Genomic DNA, 17,456 nt, shown 5'->3' with positions numbered 1-17,456 from the left:
GTTTTTGAAGTTTGTGGGCAGTGATTGGCGATGTACCCAAAGTTTCACCCCTGCTTACTGGGTTAACCTTGGGGGGTCTGGGTCTTTTGGTGGCCAAGCCTGCCTAGGTGACCCCAGGCCAGGTCGAGAGGAGGGTGAGGTCCTCCCTGCCTTGTTGCCCCCATCCTTCCCTTGATGACTGGAATAATAACCACGCATGGCGGGAATGTGATTCTGTGGTTTCCAGCAATCACTTCTTCTCATGGTGTAGAAGATTTTGCATTTGTTGGGGTTTATGTTTTCATTTTAAAAAAATCTCAGAATGCCTCTGATTTGGGGACGGGTGGGGAGGGGGGCATTTGACTTTTCTGTTCATTCATTGTCCAGCTTTATTTTCTTGCAGGTCTTGCTGTTCTTCACCTTCTTCTGCTGTGTGATGTTCCAGCTTTGTCCTCCGCCTGCTTCGCTCCCATCTCATCTCAAAAATCTCAAGCTGTAGACAACCCGGTGGTGCACTTCCCTCTCATGACAATCAACCTGCTTTCTTGTTGGTTCGGGCTGGTTTTAAAGAAAAAACATTTATCTCCAGACCCGCGGGCTGAGCCAGACTGGAAACGGTGGCCGAGATTTCTCCCTTCCCTTTGTCTCCGTTAGCCGAGCCGGACAAAGGGAAGAAAAGATGGGTCTTCGAAATGAAACAAAGCAGTGGCCATCGGTTTAAAATGATTGCAAGGGTTCAAGGGCAGATAACGTGGACAGGGATCAAAAGGGGGGGGGTATTATAATTTTGCCTTCTCTGGTAGAGTGCAGTGGGTGCTGGGAGCTCTCACTTCGGGAGGCATCTTGGTGTGGGGGCGCTTAGTGCCTTTTCTCTCTGCATGTGGCATGCGGTGATTCGGATTCTGTCTGAAAGGGAGGCCGTGGGAAGCCTGGAGGGTTTGGACTTTGAAGGGTTGCTTCTAGTCCAGCAGTGCTAGCCTTGTGCAGAAGTCGTGTGAAAATGAACACCTTCCAAATCCAGATCCTCTTAAGCTGATGGTTTCTTACACACGCTGTGGCGTAGATGCCGTTCCCCACGACGGCGTGCTAAGTCGAACCTTTACAAAAATAAACCAATAGTTGATTGGGTTTGAGTTGATCGTCTGCCTGTTTATGGATCAAGGCATCATTTTCTTCCAGGGCTAAGTGTCCCCAAAGCTGAGTGTTTTGCCCAAGAAGACAAGCTTTGGAGGATTGCTTTCTCTCAGTAGCACCGCGCCAGGGTGCTGTCTTGAGGCATCTGGCAATGTTAGGCTCTTCTGAGATCATCATTCAAGTGGCCAGTGTTCTCCAGTGAACAGAGATGTTCTTCTTTCTCTAGCCCAGTGTTGTCCAAACTTGGCCACTTTAAGATGAGTGGACTTCAACTCCCAGAATTCCCCAGCCAGCATGGCTGGCTGGGGAATTCTGGGAGTTGAAGTCCACTCATCTTAAAGTGGCCAAGTTTGGACAACACTGCTCTAGCCCATCAGTTTGTAAACTCCATTGGAGTTCCATCCGGGTGTTTAGAATAAGAATTTAAGGATGGTCCTTCAAGGGAAAAAACAAAAGTAGATATTAAAATCATTATTCCCTTGCTTTGTGCAGCGTTGCATTATGCATTTTTCAAGATGTTTTTTATTCTAAAAATATGGACTGTTTGTAGCTTTCTCATTACATTTCCCACATCTGAAGGAGGGTTGTTTTTGAATTTAAAAATGCCCTTCTCGGCTTTGGGGATTGAGAGCTTGAAATTAATTGGGTTTTAGCCACTTTCTTTCTCGGCAGCATTTAAAGCCCAGGTTGACCAACGCCGACGTTGGTTCATATGTAAACCAAGACTATGTATGACTTCGTTAGGCATGTTCTAAATACTAAAGCATAACAGTTGGCTTATGAAGCTTACCACTTGAATTTCATTAAATAGCTGACCCATAATGGGATTCATGCTAGATATTAGTAGAAAGGATGACAGATTTGAACTTGCTGCTTTAAACCAGCAAGAAAACTCAGAGGTCACCCCCCGCCCCCCAATTTTCTGGGAAAGCTTTTGATTACCTGATCCATGTGCTTCACCGAAAGGTCTCACACAATGACAGTCTTATCACCATAATGCCTTAAAAAAGGAGAAAAACCTATGCACTTTCAAGCTTTAAAAAGCCAAATTGTCTCTGCTTTCTGCTTAATGAAGTGGGCTGGTTCCTGTTTCATGCAGTTGGCTCATAAGTTGGGGAAGTGCTTCAGGGTGATGGAGAACTCCATAAATGTTCTTGGCAAGAGGTCCTTCTGTATGTGGGATGTTGGGTGGGGGAGATGATGAGGAACCACATGCTGGACAAAAGAGAGACCCTCTGTATCAACCTTTTGTGCCGGGCTCTGCTACTCCTTTGCAGATTTTTGTCATCAGAAATGAATAAGAATTATATATGTGTGAATACAGCTCGCTCACACAATAGAAAAAGGGAATGCTTTATAGCAGGGTTCCTCAACCTCAGCAACTTAAGATGGGTGGACTTCAACTCCCAGAATTCCCCAGCCATTCAATTCATGGGAGTTGAAGTCCACCCATCTTAAAGTTGCTGAGGTTGAAGAACCCTGCTTTATGGCTACCTTGGGCCCTAGAAGGTGAAGCATCAGTCTGGGGCATCTGCAGGAGGGGAGACTTAAAAGAAGTCACGAGGGTGGCTTTGACTTGTGATCATGGCCAGCATCTGGACTTTTTTGCCCCCTGCAGGCACTCCTGACATCAAGACAAAATTGTGAGCACAAGTGTCTGCAAAGTCAGTTTGGCCGTCTTCCACAGCTGATTTCACTTACAGAGGACAAGTCCTCAGCTGTGTTCTGATTTCAGAAACACTGATCTGAGAACATTTTTAGGCTGACTGAGCGTGCCACGCTCCTTTTTAGCTTCAAGTGCAAATGTTTGGCTTTTGGGCCATCCCTGAAGATTGGAATCCGCCTGTTCAAAAAGGCCGCCAAACTGGTCCTCCCTCCTGTAATGGACAGGGAAATTTTCATTGTAAAGATGATAATGGCTTGATTCATGGTGGAGAGGAACAAGGATTTGATGCCCAAGTTCTTGCGTTGCAGAGCAGTCCAGCTCTTGATGTTTTGGAACATTATGGATCCCTTCTGTGCTGCTAATTTATACTTACGATTACATGATTCTTTCTTCCCTGTTTTTCTCTCCCCACCCAATGAGTCTGTGTAGTAGGACAGGACTGAAAGATAATAAAGAGAGGAAAGCATTATTATCTCAATACCTTGAACGTGTTACCTGGATAGGAGGGAGGGCTGGAACTGTTCTGACTGTCAAGGGTGGCCTCTCCTTCCCTTGGTTAAAATCCCCGTGCCCTCTCTCTTCTCTGTCTCCCAGGCGGGCCCAAGTAATTGAAAAATTTGAGGCATTGGATATTGAGAATGCAGAACACATGGAAATCAATGCTTCTTCCGGTCCTGCTCTCTCTAGCGAAACCCGGCAAGGCAGGAGCGAAAAAAGGGTTTTCCCGAGGAAACGGGTGAGCTGGCGAAATGATCTCTTTTGGCTTCTGATAGAACTGCCTTGCTGGATTGATACCATGTTCTTGGCTTAGAGTGAGAATCCCGTTTATAAGTATCAGTGCAAAATAGAATAACACTTTCCATAGCTCTGAAGTCTTAGAATTACAGAGTTCTACAACCTTCTCTGTAGCTGTAGGGTGTAGACCCATCCCAGTCTGAGCTGTTTTTTCTAATCCATTTCTTAGCTTCTTTATTCATCCCTCCCCACAGAAGCAAAGCTAACCCACAGCTTGAACGCAGTGGTTTAAGATAGAAAAAGATTGGCAGCCTGGTCACCTATGATAAGTAGGATTATTTTTCAGCTGATCAGAAAAGGAAGCATTTGCAAATAGCTAATGGGCGGGGATTTATCTTTCTCCTTCAGTCAGATGAACTGGACACCTTACCCCCCAAAAGTTTTTACAAGGTACCATGTGAATGAATTATAATAACTGATAGGCTGAAATTCTCTTCCTCAGAGAATTGGTGTCTAAACTAAGAACGCAAGTGAAGTATGAGAGATTGGAGATGAACGGTTGAGCTTCTCTTAATTATTAATCAAAATTGCAGTCCTGAATCTGATGACCATGTACCTTTCATGCTTCCTGCAGGATTTAGTTGCTGAAACAGCAAGTGGGTCCATCCTGGATGTCTCAACTTCTCCTTTGTCTCCACACCGGAGAGCTAAATCACTGGACAGAAGGTCTACAGAGTCCTCCATGACTGTAAGTTCAGCAGTTTGGGGGTTCTGAGCTGTGAAGCTTCCACAGAGTCTCAACCTGTCTCATAGTTAGAAGGTTTTCTGCTCTTCTTGTATCATGGAGCTTCAGTAGAGAGAAACCAGCAAGCGTCTATCTAGTACAATGACAAAACATGACGCTAGTTCAGCTTCAGGGAGGGGGGGGGCATCAGAATTGCTTTCCAAATCCCCAAGTTCCGTTTCTTACACAAGGATTGTCCCTTAGCCTCTGGTGGGTGCAGGGGTAGATCATTATGTTGGCCTACCTCCAGAAGGGAAGGTTATATCTCCCTTGATACCAAGGTTCTCTCTGGTTGCATTGAATCTCTGAATGGCGGGAGGATCTGTTTCTGAGTGAAAATGGGGAAGAATATAGGTAAGAGATAGTCCTCTTCTTGAAGGAAGGTTGCATTCAAAGGAGGAAATCAAACTCTTCTTTTTCACCCCTTCCTGTATCTTTCCTTAAGTGTATTGGATCTGCTTTATTGGCTACTGGGCACTTTCCTTCTGATATGAATTTTCAGAGCAAGAGCTCTTGGCATGAAAGGTTCTTTGCCTGAGGAACCACAGGAGAAATATGTCAGGATTTCTTTTATATACTATAAGCCATCTGATTTGGGATGAGGGGAAGAATGCTAAATTCTCTTCTGTCCTTTGTAGCCAGATTTGTTGAACTTCAAAAAGGGATGGCTGACAAAACAGGATGAAGATGGGCAGGTACGTTTCAGGGGCACTGTTTTCCTGGGTAAGCCACAGGAGATGGTGTTTCGCCTTGGAGATAATAGCCATTGAGGAACAATCTGAATTCTCAGACTGGTAGCTATTTCTGCCTAGTTTGGATGCAGAAGTTCTCCCAGCATAACATTGACAGAAGAATGACCGATATAGGTAGTCCCCAGGTTAAGAACGTGTGATTGAAGGACATCCCATAATTAAGAACGGAGCCTGTTGTAGCAAAATTTGAGTTAAATGCAGAATGGTTCAAGTTAATTACACAATTCTGCTTATACAGTATCATACAATAATACTGTTCCAGCTTACATACAAATTCAACTTAAGGACAGACCTTGGGAACAGAACTCGTTCTTAAGCTGGGGACCACCGTATAACGATCACATATAAATCCTTTTTTAACCAACTTTCACCCATCTGAGGCTACTAGCTTAACATGTCAAAAATAGCAGTGAGAATGCATTTAGTCTACCTATTAGAGGAGGAATGTCTCTGTGTGAAAACTCTGGGGTGAAACAATCGTATTTCACTTTTAAATTGCACATGAATACTTTGACACAGACGTAACGTCTTAACAGAAGATTTTTCCTGTATCTGAGACTGAAGGCCAAATTGCTGTCTGTAGTTACAATCTTTGCATTTTAAGAATAATCAACAGATTAGAAAAGGCTTGCCCTATGAATCAGAGATGACTTTTTGTTCAGCCAAAAAGTTATAGTGTTCATATGTGGAGTCTGTTTCACATTTTCAGTTTTATTAACATTAATTTAATGTTGTGAGCCATCCGGAGTCCTGTGCTTGAGATGGGAAGCCCTATAAACCGAATTAATTAAATCAATAAATTGGAGAACACTTTGATATCTCTAAACTGAGAAACAATCAAGCTACAAACACAGATATGGCTGAATACAAAGGATCTTCCTTCTCATGGTGCATACAAGTGGCACCTTAAATGGTCCACCTTCTGTGCAGTTGAAGATCAGAAGGGCACTGATCTTGGTCACAATAAAAGCCTGGTATCTCCTTCCAAAAACAGCAGTTCAATTCTTTCAGGAAGCCCACAAACCAGTGTCTTCTTTTGCAATGTGGCCTGTATTCTCTTTGTGCCCTACATTGAGATTGTAACATGCTGGAGCAGCGGGCGTGACCCGAATGCTAGCTTTATCATTTGCTTCATCTTGCAGATGGGATTGTGAGAACAAAAACAAATCTTCTCCTCCCAGGTCAGCATACAGGATGCTAGAAAGAAGGGGAACCTTTTTGTTAAAACATCACATACACACACCCCTCCCTACTTCTCTAAGAAACTAGTTTTCCCATCTTAGGAAGAAAGCAATCTGTAAAATGGCTTGTCTTGTTTCTTCTGTAGTGGAAGAAACACTGGTTTGTGCTGACGGATCAAAGCCTGAGATACTACCGGGATTCTGTAGCAGAAGAGGTAGGTTGGGGTTGGGGTTGGGGCTGAGAACTTGGCCTTGGTGGACCTGTTCTGACATTAACGCCACCTCCATTTCCTTCTCTCCCACCCACCCCCCTTTGTGTCCACTTTCAGACGTCAGGTAGATAGGATTCCATACTCTCGTGTTTTGTAACATGCTGAGTGATGTATAAAGAAAGAAGTTAGCATACCCTTTTGACCATTGGCTTATCCATTTTCCAGTCTTATGCCTTTCTTCTCTTTTCTCAGGCAGCCGATTTGGATGGGGAAATTGACTTGTCAACGTGTTTTGATGTCACGGAATACCCAGTCCAACGGAACTATGGTTTCCAGATCCATGTAAGAATCTATCAAACGATAAATAGAAAGGTTAGAAAACTTCTAAATAAGGACCTTAAACCGACCCCTTATGCAAAGTGACTAGAGTCATTGTATGAGATAGGCAGTCATAGAAGTCCTATAAATTAATTAATTAATTAATTAATGCTGCAGGGTTGGTTTTCCTTGTTGTAATTGTTATTATTATACCTAGTTTATGGACAAGTGAGTTCCTCAGGCTGTGAAGGTCCCACCTCTTTCGCAAGGTGGTGTTAAGGGGGAGAAGCCTGGTCCAGACCCTTCCCATCACCCATGGCCCCTGTAGAGAGCCATTCAGTATATGGTCTGCTACAATCTGAAGTAACGTGAACGTTTCTTGGAAAACAGAACCAGAAAAGAACCCTTTCTTTCTGTTCCTTCTGTTCTTTCTTCTGGAATCTCACTGAGGAATGTGCCTTAGAAAGATGGGAGCTGCCAGCAGGAAATCTGAAGAACCTTCCTTCCAGAAGCATATGTACTAGAGGGATACTCAGCCATAACTTCTTCCCCTTCTTTTTTCCTAGACCAAAGAAGGCAAGTTCACGCTCTCTGCTATGACATCTGGAATTCGCCGGAACTGGATCCAGACCATTATGAAACATGTTCGTCCCACGGTAGCTCCAGATGTGACCAGGTAAAAAACATGGAAAATATGAATGTTTGGTATAGTCCTTCCCAACCATCTTCATCGTGTTCCCCCCCCACCGAATATTCACTTCTGATTTCTCTCCCCTCCCCTCCCTGCAAATTATTTCCTTTTTCTGAGACTGATTTTCACACAGTTAAGTAAGCACTGCTTGATCTCTTATTGACAGATTTTTCTTTGCACCTGTTACTAAGCATGTGGGGCGGTGGGAGAAATACTGGGTATGATTGGACTAGGAGGAACCAGGATTTGAACCCTTGTTCAGTTAGTTACATAGCTCAGGGGACAATATCAGACTGGTTGCTTTTCACAGGAGTGAGCTTTAGCGCACAGAATACAGATGTAATTAACTGCAACTCAGCCAGTTTCGAATCGTGTAGTGGTTGCACAAATGCTAATTTGCAGTAACAGCAGAGTGCGTCATCTTCCAGCTAGGACCTTTTCTTCCCCGGAAACGAAGTGTGTGTGTTGTCGCTAAGCATTATTGTACAGTAGGTCCAACCATACCCATGTCCTTCCACGGACAAGTCTCGTTAAGAAAGTTAAAGGGTCCCCAAGTTAAAAATCTTGGTTTAACAGGGCTTTGTAATCCTGGCTTCAAGCGTGATACGAAGATCTTCTTTTCCTATTTTGTTCCTTGTTTGTGTAAAGGAGGAGTAAGCGCAACAGCAAACAGTGTACCTGTGCTGTAGTTTGTGAAGCCTGAAGTGTTGCTTTCAAGCGGTGTTTCTCAACCTTGGCCACTTGACGATGAGTGGACTTCAACTCCCAAAATTCCCCAGCCAGCATGGCTGGCTGGGGAATTCTGGGAGTTGGAGTCCACGCATCGTCAAGTGGCCAAGGTTGAGAAACACTGCTTGAAAGTGATGCATGAGCGGACCCAGGAACATGGGAGTGGCCAGCTCAGACCAGAATCACCTTTCTTCTTCTCTGTTGATCCCCCATTCCCTGCCTGTCCATGCTTCTCACCCCTCTTCCCCGGTCTCTCTTGCCTCACTCCTTCATATGTTTAATTTCCATGCACTCGCAGGAAAAGCTTCTCTTTGAAATTATCCCTGCTGAAGCCCAGGTTGGAAAACTGTGTTCTCTCCTGTATTAACGTTTTGTGGTTTGTATATCTTGTGATTCACTGCATGTTCCTCTTTGCTGCACTTGTATGGATTAGAAACTCCTGCTTATTTTGCTTGAAAAACCAAGAAGGAGGGAGGGAGGGAGGCGAGGGTGGTGTGACTTCGTCGCTGAATTGGCTTTCCCTGATATAGCTCGCTGATCTCGCCAAGCGTTCCTTCTGGGAAATGCGGTTGAAGGACCCTCCCTTGGAGGGGCAACCGCTGATCATGCAGCCGGAACCTGGCATGGATCGCTGCTGAAATCTGTAGGACCTCTTGCAGTGTCCCTTTGCTCAACAGCTGTGCGGCTGAAGATTCTCCCAACCAGAATAATAAGGAAATGCTTCTCTGTGCCTCTGAACTGCAAAGTTCAGGCACATGGTGAAGGAATCTTCTAGGCACACCACCATTTCCTTAAGCCAGATACTCAAGTCCCACGAGTAGGCATATCTGAAATTTCTTGCTGGCACAGGGCTTGTATGAAAATGAAGTACCAATAGAAGAGAAAATGTGTAGCTCAGGGATGAACTGTGGAGTCCTTGGTGCTCTCTGAGCTTGGGGGTTTCTTGCAGACGTTTCGTTACCCGACTAGATAATATCATCGGGGCGAGTGAGTGTGGGATTTGCTCTCTGTTTATATACAGTAGCTTGGCCTGCCAGTGTTGGTGGGGAAGAGGTTTTCTCCTTGGTAGTTAGTGTATTGTTTTCTGCTTAATTGTTTGTCTGGTGCTAATCCCTGCTTATCTGGGTGTTGGTTGCTGGAGGGGGTGCGTTCTGGTCTTTTTGTTTCCTTCCTAGGTTTTTTACTGTCTCTTGTGGATGGTGTGCAAATGCAGTTTGTGTGTCTGTTGATGGCTGATTGTGGGTGATATTACCTAATTGGGTCATGAGACGTCTGCAAGCAAACCGCCCAACTCAGAGAGCACCAAGGACTCCACAAAATTAAGTCCTGCAGGTTACTTAAAAAAGACATTGCCTCTCGAACATAGGTGGGCAGGCTTTTGGAAAAGGCACCCCATTCCTGAATGTATGGCAGTGATTCTATTTATTTTATGTCTTTGTTAGCCACCTGAAGTGCCTGTGGGTAGAAAGGCAGGATTTAACTTGAATAATTAATTTACAGTAATTTATATCCAACCTTTCCTCCAGGAGTTCGCGGCCGTGTCCGTAGCATCACCCTCTTCCAGTTTTTAGTTCTAAAAGCTTGAGGGCATCTGGAGAAAGAAGGAAAGCAAAGTTCTGTCTTGATGCTACACGTGATTCCTCAGTATTTTGTGTCAGTTGGATAGTTCCTGTCACAGGACGTAGATTGAGTCGTCGTGGGGTGGGTGAGGAAGACTGAATATGGGAAAAAGGCCCCAGAAGAGCAGATAGGGGTCTCCTAGTGGTCTTCTGCCTGAGAGTCATGCCAGCCTGACTTGATTTACACCCTGAGTAAGAAATATTAACATTAGGTATAAATTTATATTGGGTATTTTGAATAGTTTTGCAGAGGCAAGATATCCTTGAGTGCTGAAAATAAATAAATAAATAAAATGTGGAAGCCATTCCACAGTATGATCATCTGAGACCACACCTTGAAAAGATTACATGGAGAACCTACTCCAGTCAACCCCAGTGGTTAATAGGTCATTCCAACTCCTCCTGCTAACTTGGTGGTCTCTTCCCATATTTTTCTACCCTAGAGATGATGAAAATCAGCCTGGGATTCTTTGCTCCAAAGAAAAATTTCATCCGACCTAAAACACCGGATGTAGATGAAAAGCTAGTTTTACATGGGTTTGGCTGCAGTTACCAACCTCTAATAAAAAGATATGTTTTAATAGCAGTCGAACATTGATAGATGATGATAAAAATAATTAGTTGGGAGAAAGTTTTCCATCCTCCTCCCCTCTCCCCCAAGTTTGACTCTTCTCTACATCTGCAACTGGTATGCCAAAAACCTTTTCTACATGATTTCTAGATTTTAAGAAGCTTCCGCGTAGATGCCTAAATGTTTGTGGCTTATCTTAGAAAGCCAAATAAAGTTTGTGGATAATCTCTGCATTCATTCAAGCCCTAATCCTATAAGCATTCACTGCCATTTTAAGGGGTAAATTGGGAAAAAATGGCCAACTCAATAGGATTTTCCTAAAAACTACCAAGAGCCTCTTGCTATATTGTAGATTTATCCACTTCCAGCTGTGGATGGTTTCCATGACCTTCAGAAGCTACAACCGGAAGCGGGACTCTCTTAGCGATGGGCTCATCCTAAAAACAAAGCAAGGGATTTTTCTGGCCTGCTCATGTTTCCAAGCTGGCCACATTGGTAGGGATGATAAAGACCGTCCATGGCTAGGTTAGGGGAATGCTGCCCTAGAGTTAAATTATGATGTTCTTTAATTTTAAGCCCACCCTGCAAATGTGCACGCTGGAGGCTGGCATGTGTTCTGTTCTGTGAAAAGCCCTTGTTTGACGGCTCCCTTCAGAATCCGCTCAGTTCCTTTTCCTTGCCTGTCTCTGCCTGTCCGTCTCGCTCCCCTTCCATTTTTATGTCCACCTTGGCAGCTTCCTTGATGTGAGCAACAGCTTGCATTAGGCCCCCAGCTGATCCTGTCCTGGAGAAGCAGCCACACAGCATCCGCTCTCCAAACGCAGGGCGAGTCAAGGACCAGTCTCACAAGACGCATTTTTCCTACAGGGTGTAGAAAAACCACAGAATTGCAGTGTGGCGATTATTGGTCGGTAAAAGCTATGCAAGGCACATGTTGGTGTATGTTCAGGGGGGTCTCGATGCTGTTTTCCAGTCATGAGCGATAGCAACATAGGGCTTTCCGTGATTTATGATTGAAGGTTTATTTTTGCTTTAGATAAATGGCCATGCTGAATTATTGGTGATACAGAAATCTTGGTTGACAGTCAGAGAGGCACCTGTTTCTGTTTTGTTCTGAGTTACAAAACTGTCTCTACCAAAGGCAGAGGTTTTACAGCTTTTTTTGGACTCTGTGACCTGGACCCTCCCCCCCAAAGTAGGAAGAAAATCTGGGGGCATTGAAAGAACCAGTGCCCCCAGTGCAGAGAAGATCTTGGAGATGTCCCATGAAGAACCTTTTTAAGCAAGTCAGCTGAGTATCTCCAAACCATTCTTTCTTCTCTGCGTTCCTACTTCCCTTTCACTGCTAAACTGAAGCCTGGGAACAAATTTACAAAAAGCAGTTTTACACACGGACAAAAGTGTTGTGGAGAGCAGGGGAAGAGCACAGAGAGAATCTGGGCAGTTTATATCTCTGGAGGATAATATATTGCTGAAGATTGGTCTTGGTGTGATGCAGATTTTTTGGTTGAAAGTGGACGCCAAGAAAGGAGGCATATTTAAATAATACAGAATGTGTGTCACATTTTCCTACATGCATTCTTTCAGGGCAGGGAAAAACCATTGTAACCAGCCCTTCATTTTATTTCCCAGGATGCTTTTATGTGACTGGTTGGAGATGTCATCAAGTCATCCTTCTGTTATTAGCAACTGAAGTAAGCTATAGGGAGGGGTCCTGGCCTCCTTCTGTGGGGTTTCACGGAAATGGAAAATTCTTGCCTGAGCCTAAAACAAGGTCTTCTCGGGGAAAACTGCACTCTTCTTGACCTGCTCAGCAAAAAAAAAAGCATTTCATAAATGTCTTCATTGTAGCACTGGTGAATAATGAGGTTGCTGAAGCTCACAGCCGCCTGGTTATGAACATAAATCTCGCTCCTTTCAGGAGAAGTGGAGGAGGAAATACTTAGGAGCGTTTGCAAAGAGCAGGGAAAGTGCCAATGCAGAGGGGGCAACACAGCTTAAAACAGGGTGGCCATCACAAAAAACAGAAGCAGATTACTAAACAACCCCTTTGCAGGAGACGTTTTTTACTGTAATCGGAAGCAGGGGGGCAATAAAAACGCTGTGAATTTATCCCTGTGTCAATTACTATAATGCAGGAAGGTGCAGTGAGATCTTCAATCAATGTTTGGGCTCCCAGATGCTGATTTTTGCAAAAGACTGATCGTTTCTTTTAGCCAGCTCCATATTTCACAAAGACTAGCCCAACCGCGTCATGAGCTGGCCATATCCCAAGTGAATGCTGCAAGGATGTTCTCAGACAGCATTTGCTAACTTTTAAGGGCCACGCGTGTGTCAGAGAATATAGGTCGAATTAGGGTAGGTAGCAAGGCAAGAGTTAAGGGGCAGAAGGGGCTGACAGTCCCATCAGCAGCAGCAAATACTGTAACCAGTTTATCCCCTGAAAGAAAAAAGCGATTTGATAAGCTACCAAGGCTGCTGAATTTGCGCTTAGCCTCTGAAATTTCCTTTTCTGATTCCATGTCCTCTTGGGAATCGTCCCCCCAATATCGCTAAGGGAGAAACCCAGGGAAATGCTGAATCCCCACGCTGTACCACACCATCCAGGTTGAATTTTGGCCCCACTTTGATTTAACATCTATGTCAACTCATTAAATGCTTGAGAGACTCTGCTCTAGGTTCCCCAAAGCATAAACACCTCCCTATTCTATTGTATGCACACAATGCAGCAATCTGTTTTGGTTTGGTTTGGGTTTTTTGACCCAGGTTGGACTTAGCATACTAAGTTAATTTTGCATCAAACGGTAGCATTACCCCAAATCCAAAAGGATGGTATTTTTCTAACATTCCTAAAAAAAAATACAACTGATTCATAGACAAACGTTCACTGAAACAGGTCAGTAGCGTTGAGTCCCTACAGGTAGTTCCTCAAACTTCTGGATGCCAACCAGCGTATATCAAATATGCCACTTCTGTAGTCCAGAGCAACAGGGTGACTCTTTTAAGGTTCAAGAATTAGGATGGGAATTTTATGCCTACAGCTTTTGAATTGTTTGCTGCGGAAACAGTGGGGCAGCTTCTCTATGGTGTGCAACTGCAACGCTGTATATATGAAAGAATACACTCACACTTTTGAGAGCCCTATTTTCAACACCAGGATGACCCCACTCAGATTGAGAGGCTGGGCTGCCTAGCATAGAAACTAGAGCTTGGTAATTCATTACATGTTCCTGGCCCCAAATCAATGTACCTCCTACAGCAGTGTTTCTCAACCTTGGGAACTTGAAGTCCACGCGTCTTCAAGTTGCCAAGGTTGAGAGACACTGTCCTACAGGGCTCCCACACTTTTAAGCATGAGACATCTTGCAATCCAAATGATGCAGAACCATATCCAGAAAGTTGCTCCATTTGGGGATGTCTCCTTTTGAGGGCATCTGGTCCCACAAAAGAGAAGAAAAGGTGTATCAACAGTCACGAACAATTTACTGTATTACAGAGACAGGAAGGACCCCCAGCTCTATATCAGCAGTAAGGTAATCAGCCAGACCTTCTTGCTGTCAACCCTATTCTAGGTTTCTTAAACCCAAGGATAGACATTCTCTTTAATATGATGTTAAAAATAACCCTTTTCCAACTTAAATTCCACACCCCCAATAGTTTTGGTCTCCAATGGTGTCTTCACGGAGCAAATCTGAGAACATAGGGATGAAAAGTCAAGCTTGTGCCTAACTTGCTTCTGCTCTCCTCTGCTCTTTAATCCCTTCTTACTAGCTCTCTGCCAGAGGAGAAGAGCAAAAACAGCAGCTCCTTGGAGGCTTGTCCCAAGCCAAGTGAGAAGCAGGACATGGAGCAAGCCGAGATCGACCCCGAACGCAAGCGCAGTCGGGCCAGGGAACGCCGGCGAGAAGGTCGTTCCAAAACATTTGACTGGGCTGAGTTCCGCCCCATTCAGCAAGTCTTGGCTCAGGAGCAAGCAAATTTGGCAGAGACACTCAAGGACAGCTCCGCTCCTCTCCCCAAGGAACCCGGCCCCTTAGAGACAGAGCCCGGGGAACTGGAGCGAGAACGTGCCCGCCGTAGAGAAGAGAGAAGGAAGCGCTTTGAACATCTGGATGCCACTGATGGGGGAAGCCCAGAAGACCTCTCCAGGATGGAGGTGGACAGGGTTCCAGGGCTGCAGGCTGCTTCAGAGGCCAAGTCCCAAAATGTCCATGTGGAGATCGAGCAGCGGTGGCATCAAGTGGAGACCACTCCTCTGCGTGAGGAGAAGCAGGTCCCCATTGCCCCATTACACCTTGCTCACCCAGAGGACAACAGTGAGACACTTCATAAGCAGCACTTCACCACGCTCCTGGAAAAGGAGGTAATGTGGAAAAGAAAAGAAGGGTGGGTGGGTGGGTGGGTGGATGGATGGATGGATGGATGGAAAGTGGGTAGGACCACCGGAAGTCATAGCAGCAGAGTCGCTGGTCCTGGGGAATTGTCCTGGTTTGAAAGAAGAGCTGGTGCTTCCCTTGCTCCCACTGATCCTTTTGCCCTTCCATTTTGGCTTTTGTCCACTTTTGTTTAAATGGGAAGTTCTTGGGGCACGTAGCTCTTCAACTGAGTTGGTGTTCCTTTTTGAAAATACACCCTCAAAGCCCATGATCTAGACTGGGTTGGTTAATGCTCTTGAATGTTGTCCTTCTGCTTGTTTCTTAAGTAGGAAAGAGTATTTTTAGGACCTCTCCCTCTCTTCTGTGGGGGAAGGAAAGGGCTCCCAAACACTAGGGAGTTTTTTTCCCCCTGAAGTTCTAGCTCAGTGACAGTCCTAAGGAGGCTGAGAGAGAAATAAAGGGGGGGTTCCTAGTAAGTCTCCACCGACCCCCCCCCCCCCAGATGTGTAAATCATCAAGAGACGAGTACAAGGTACATCTTCCAACCAACATGTAGTCTAGCTGCAAGGTTTGCTAAGAGCAGCAGTTCCTGGGCATCTCCATTTTTAATGCTTTCAAGATGGTGGCCTCAGTCTGATTGAATCCATGAACTAAAGAGAGAATTAAAGCATGGGGGTTGAGAGCCACTTGCTCCAGCCCAGCAGGAAGGCAGCTGTTGAAAAAGGAGGGGCATCTTCAATCATCCAGTTCCTCCTGAGAGTAATTTCTCCCTCCATGCCTCATCCCATGTGTTCTGATCCATTTTACACTGGACACCCCTTCCTTTCTTCCTAGAGTTTTGGTGCTAAGAAAAAAGTTGCGAGTGGGGAGAGTGCGCAAGGGGGTTCCCATGGAGAGTAACATTATTTGGAATCTCGGTAACATTCCCTGAATTAACAAAAGCCTCGTTTGGAAGGCATTCTGAGCCTCAAAGAAAAGAAGCTCCCGTTATGTGGTTCGGAGGAGGAAGTGCTCTTGGGGGTCCCGCTCCATCCTTGTTTAATGCCTTCTGTGTTGTGCTTTCAGCTGGAACAGAGTCAAAAGGCAGCTTCGGAACTCTTGGAACAGAACCGTGTCCTACAAGACCAGCTAAAAATAGCTTTGGGACGTGAACAAAGTGCTCGAGAAGGTTATGTCCTGCAGGTAGGAGGGAGAAAGAGACCAGGATCTCTGTTTGTGGTGGTCAGTTGGGTTGAATTCATGGGGCTTCAGTTCAGGATGCTTGCAAATATGCCTAGAACGATAGATGACGTTTGCCAAACCTTCATTTGCGGAGGAGGATGCGTGATGCGGCCAAGTGAATTTTGGTGTCATCCTTTTCTTGGAAGTAAGTGCACAACACGCTCCCCTTTCATTAATATATGAGTGGGTATTCTGCCAGCGTCTTGTGCTCTGTGTCGAGGGAGAACGTGGATTCGCTCTTCTGTAGCATCCAGAAGCTCGAGGAAGGCGAAATACCATTCTTACGAGGATAGTAAGAATATGCAGAAAAAGCAATTCCAGGGATGTTGGAGGGAAGGTAACAAGGTAGAAAACACCACTTCAGATGCCTGGAAAGAAAATGTTTTTTCTGAAAAGTCCTGACAGCTAGAGAAATGACCTTTTTTTAAACATCTGTGGCATGTTCACAGGCCACTCAGTCAAATCATCTATATTTCTAACTTTTTTGCATTTTTTTTCGCCCTGATATGACTGGAAGTTTTAAACTTCTCTTAGCAGGGTAACACCAGAAGTTGACTTACGTGGCATAGCTTATGATGGCCTTTTGACCACAGTCCCTTCGTTTAAAATAATAAAGTTCTTAGTACACTAAATTGCCAGTGAAAAGCTAAACTGCGTTGCCGATAAACTGGTGATATTGGCTGTCCGATTCTTTTTTTTTTTTCACTTTAAAAAAAAAAAAACCCTTTTGAATGGTTGCCTTTATGCTATGCAATCCTGGAGACAAATTGCACGTTTGAAGCTAGCAGTAAGCATTTTGTCCCATAATAAAACGTTTTTAGCCTTCTCCCTTTTCTGGTTAGGGTTAGCATTAGGGTCAACGTTGCAAGTTTTCCTCCCGTCCAACCTTCAAGACCTGTCCGGGGCCTGATTGCACGCATGTTGAACTGGAGCCCTTTGTTGATCTCTCGTAATGGAACTTTTCTTGTGTATCTCCTGCCTTGAGCCTGATTGTGCTCTTCAAACTCATTTTTAACAAAAATTGAGCATGACTGTTTTTTCTCCTTCTCTCAAGATAACTAGCTCCTTTTAGGGTGAAGGTGGGGAAAATCACTCTACTAATCTTTCTTGGGAATACAGCACCATGCATGGGGGATTGTTCTGCTGTGAAAGCATGTATCTGAGTGTCACATCTGTGGACTGTCCCTTCCAGCCATCACAGGACAGCGAGGCAGGGCCAGTGATTAGGCTGAACGCTGCGCTTCTTATGTTTGTGTGTTCTCCATGCCACCAGCCTTCTTTCCAAATTGTTGCATGAATCTCTGTAAATTCTTCTCTCCGCATGAATCATGGCTTTCATTTGCATCTCTTCAAGGATTCCTTGTTTGGACTTCTTTTCACGTTTTCATCTTACCTCTGTCTTTCCACCCTACTTCTCTTGATGTACAGGCAGAATAAAACCTAGATAGATCTAGAACCTCAACATTAAAACTTCATCTACACATTGTT

The 17,456-nt window shown here is 44.7% G+C and overlaps 1 protein-coding gene across 6 annotated transcripts in view; it reads left to right on the top strand.

Annotated features, from left to right (window-relative positions):
- The window catches only part of MPRIP (myosin phosphatase Rho interacting protein), an 86,420-nt gene that overhangs the window by 48,824 nt on the left and 20,140 nt on the right, over positions 1-17,456 (top strand). For 4 of the 6 annotated variants that reach the window (XM_088147943.1, XM_088147944.1, XM_088147946.1 and 1 more), the window contains exons 8-15: positions 3,374-3,515; positions 4,149-4,262; positions 4,937-4,993; positions 6,378-6,446; positions 6,696-6,785; positions 7,328-7,437; positions 14,143-14,734; positions 15,813-15,929. In XM_088147943.1, coding sequence (XP_088004069.1) covers positions 3,374-3,515; positions 4,149-4,262; positions 4,937-4,993; positions 6,378-6,446; positions 6,696-6,785; positions 7,328-7,437; positions 14,143-14,734; positions 15,813-15,929 — 1,291 coding nt within the window. Of the gene's footprint in view, positions 1-3,373; positions 3,516-4,148; positions 4,263-4,936; positions 4,994-6,377; positions 6,447-6,695; positions 6,816-7,327; positions 7,438-14,142; positions 14,735-15,812; positions 15,930-17,456 lie in introns of all 6 variants that reach the window. The other 2 variants (XM_088147945.1, XM_025173989.2) reach the window with 1 other exon arrangement.

Source organism: Python bivittatus, unplaced genomic scaffold, assembly GCF_059951505.1.
Source record: "Python bivittatus isolate LINGU-HERP-01145 unplaced genomic scaffold, Pbiv_v1 ctg000560_np1212, whole genome shotgun sequence".
Lineage (NCBI taxonomy): Eukaryota > Metazoa > Chordata > Lepidosauria > Squamata > Pythonidae > Python > Python bivittatus.
This window is presented reverse-complemented; position numbering and strand designations above follow the sequence as displayed.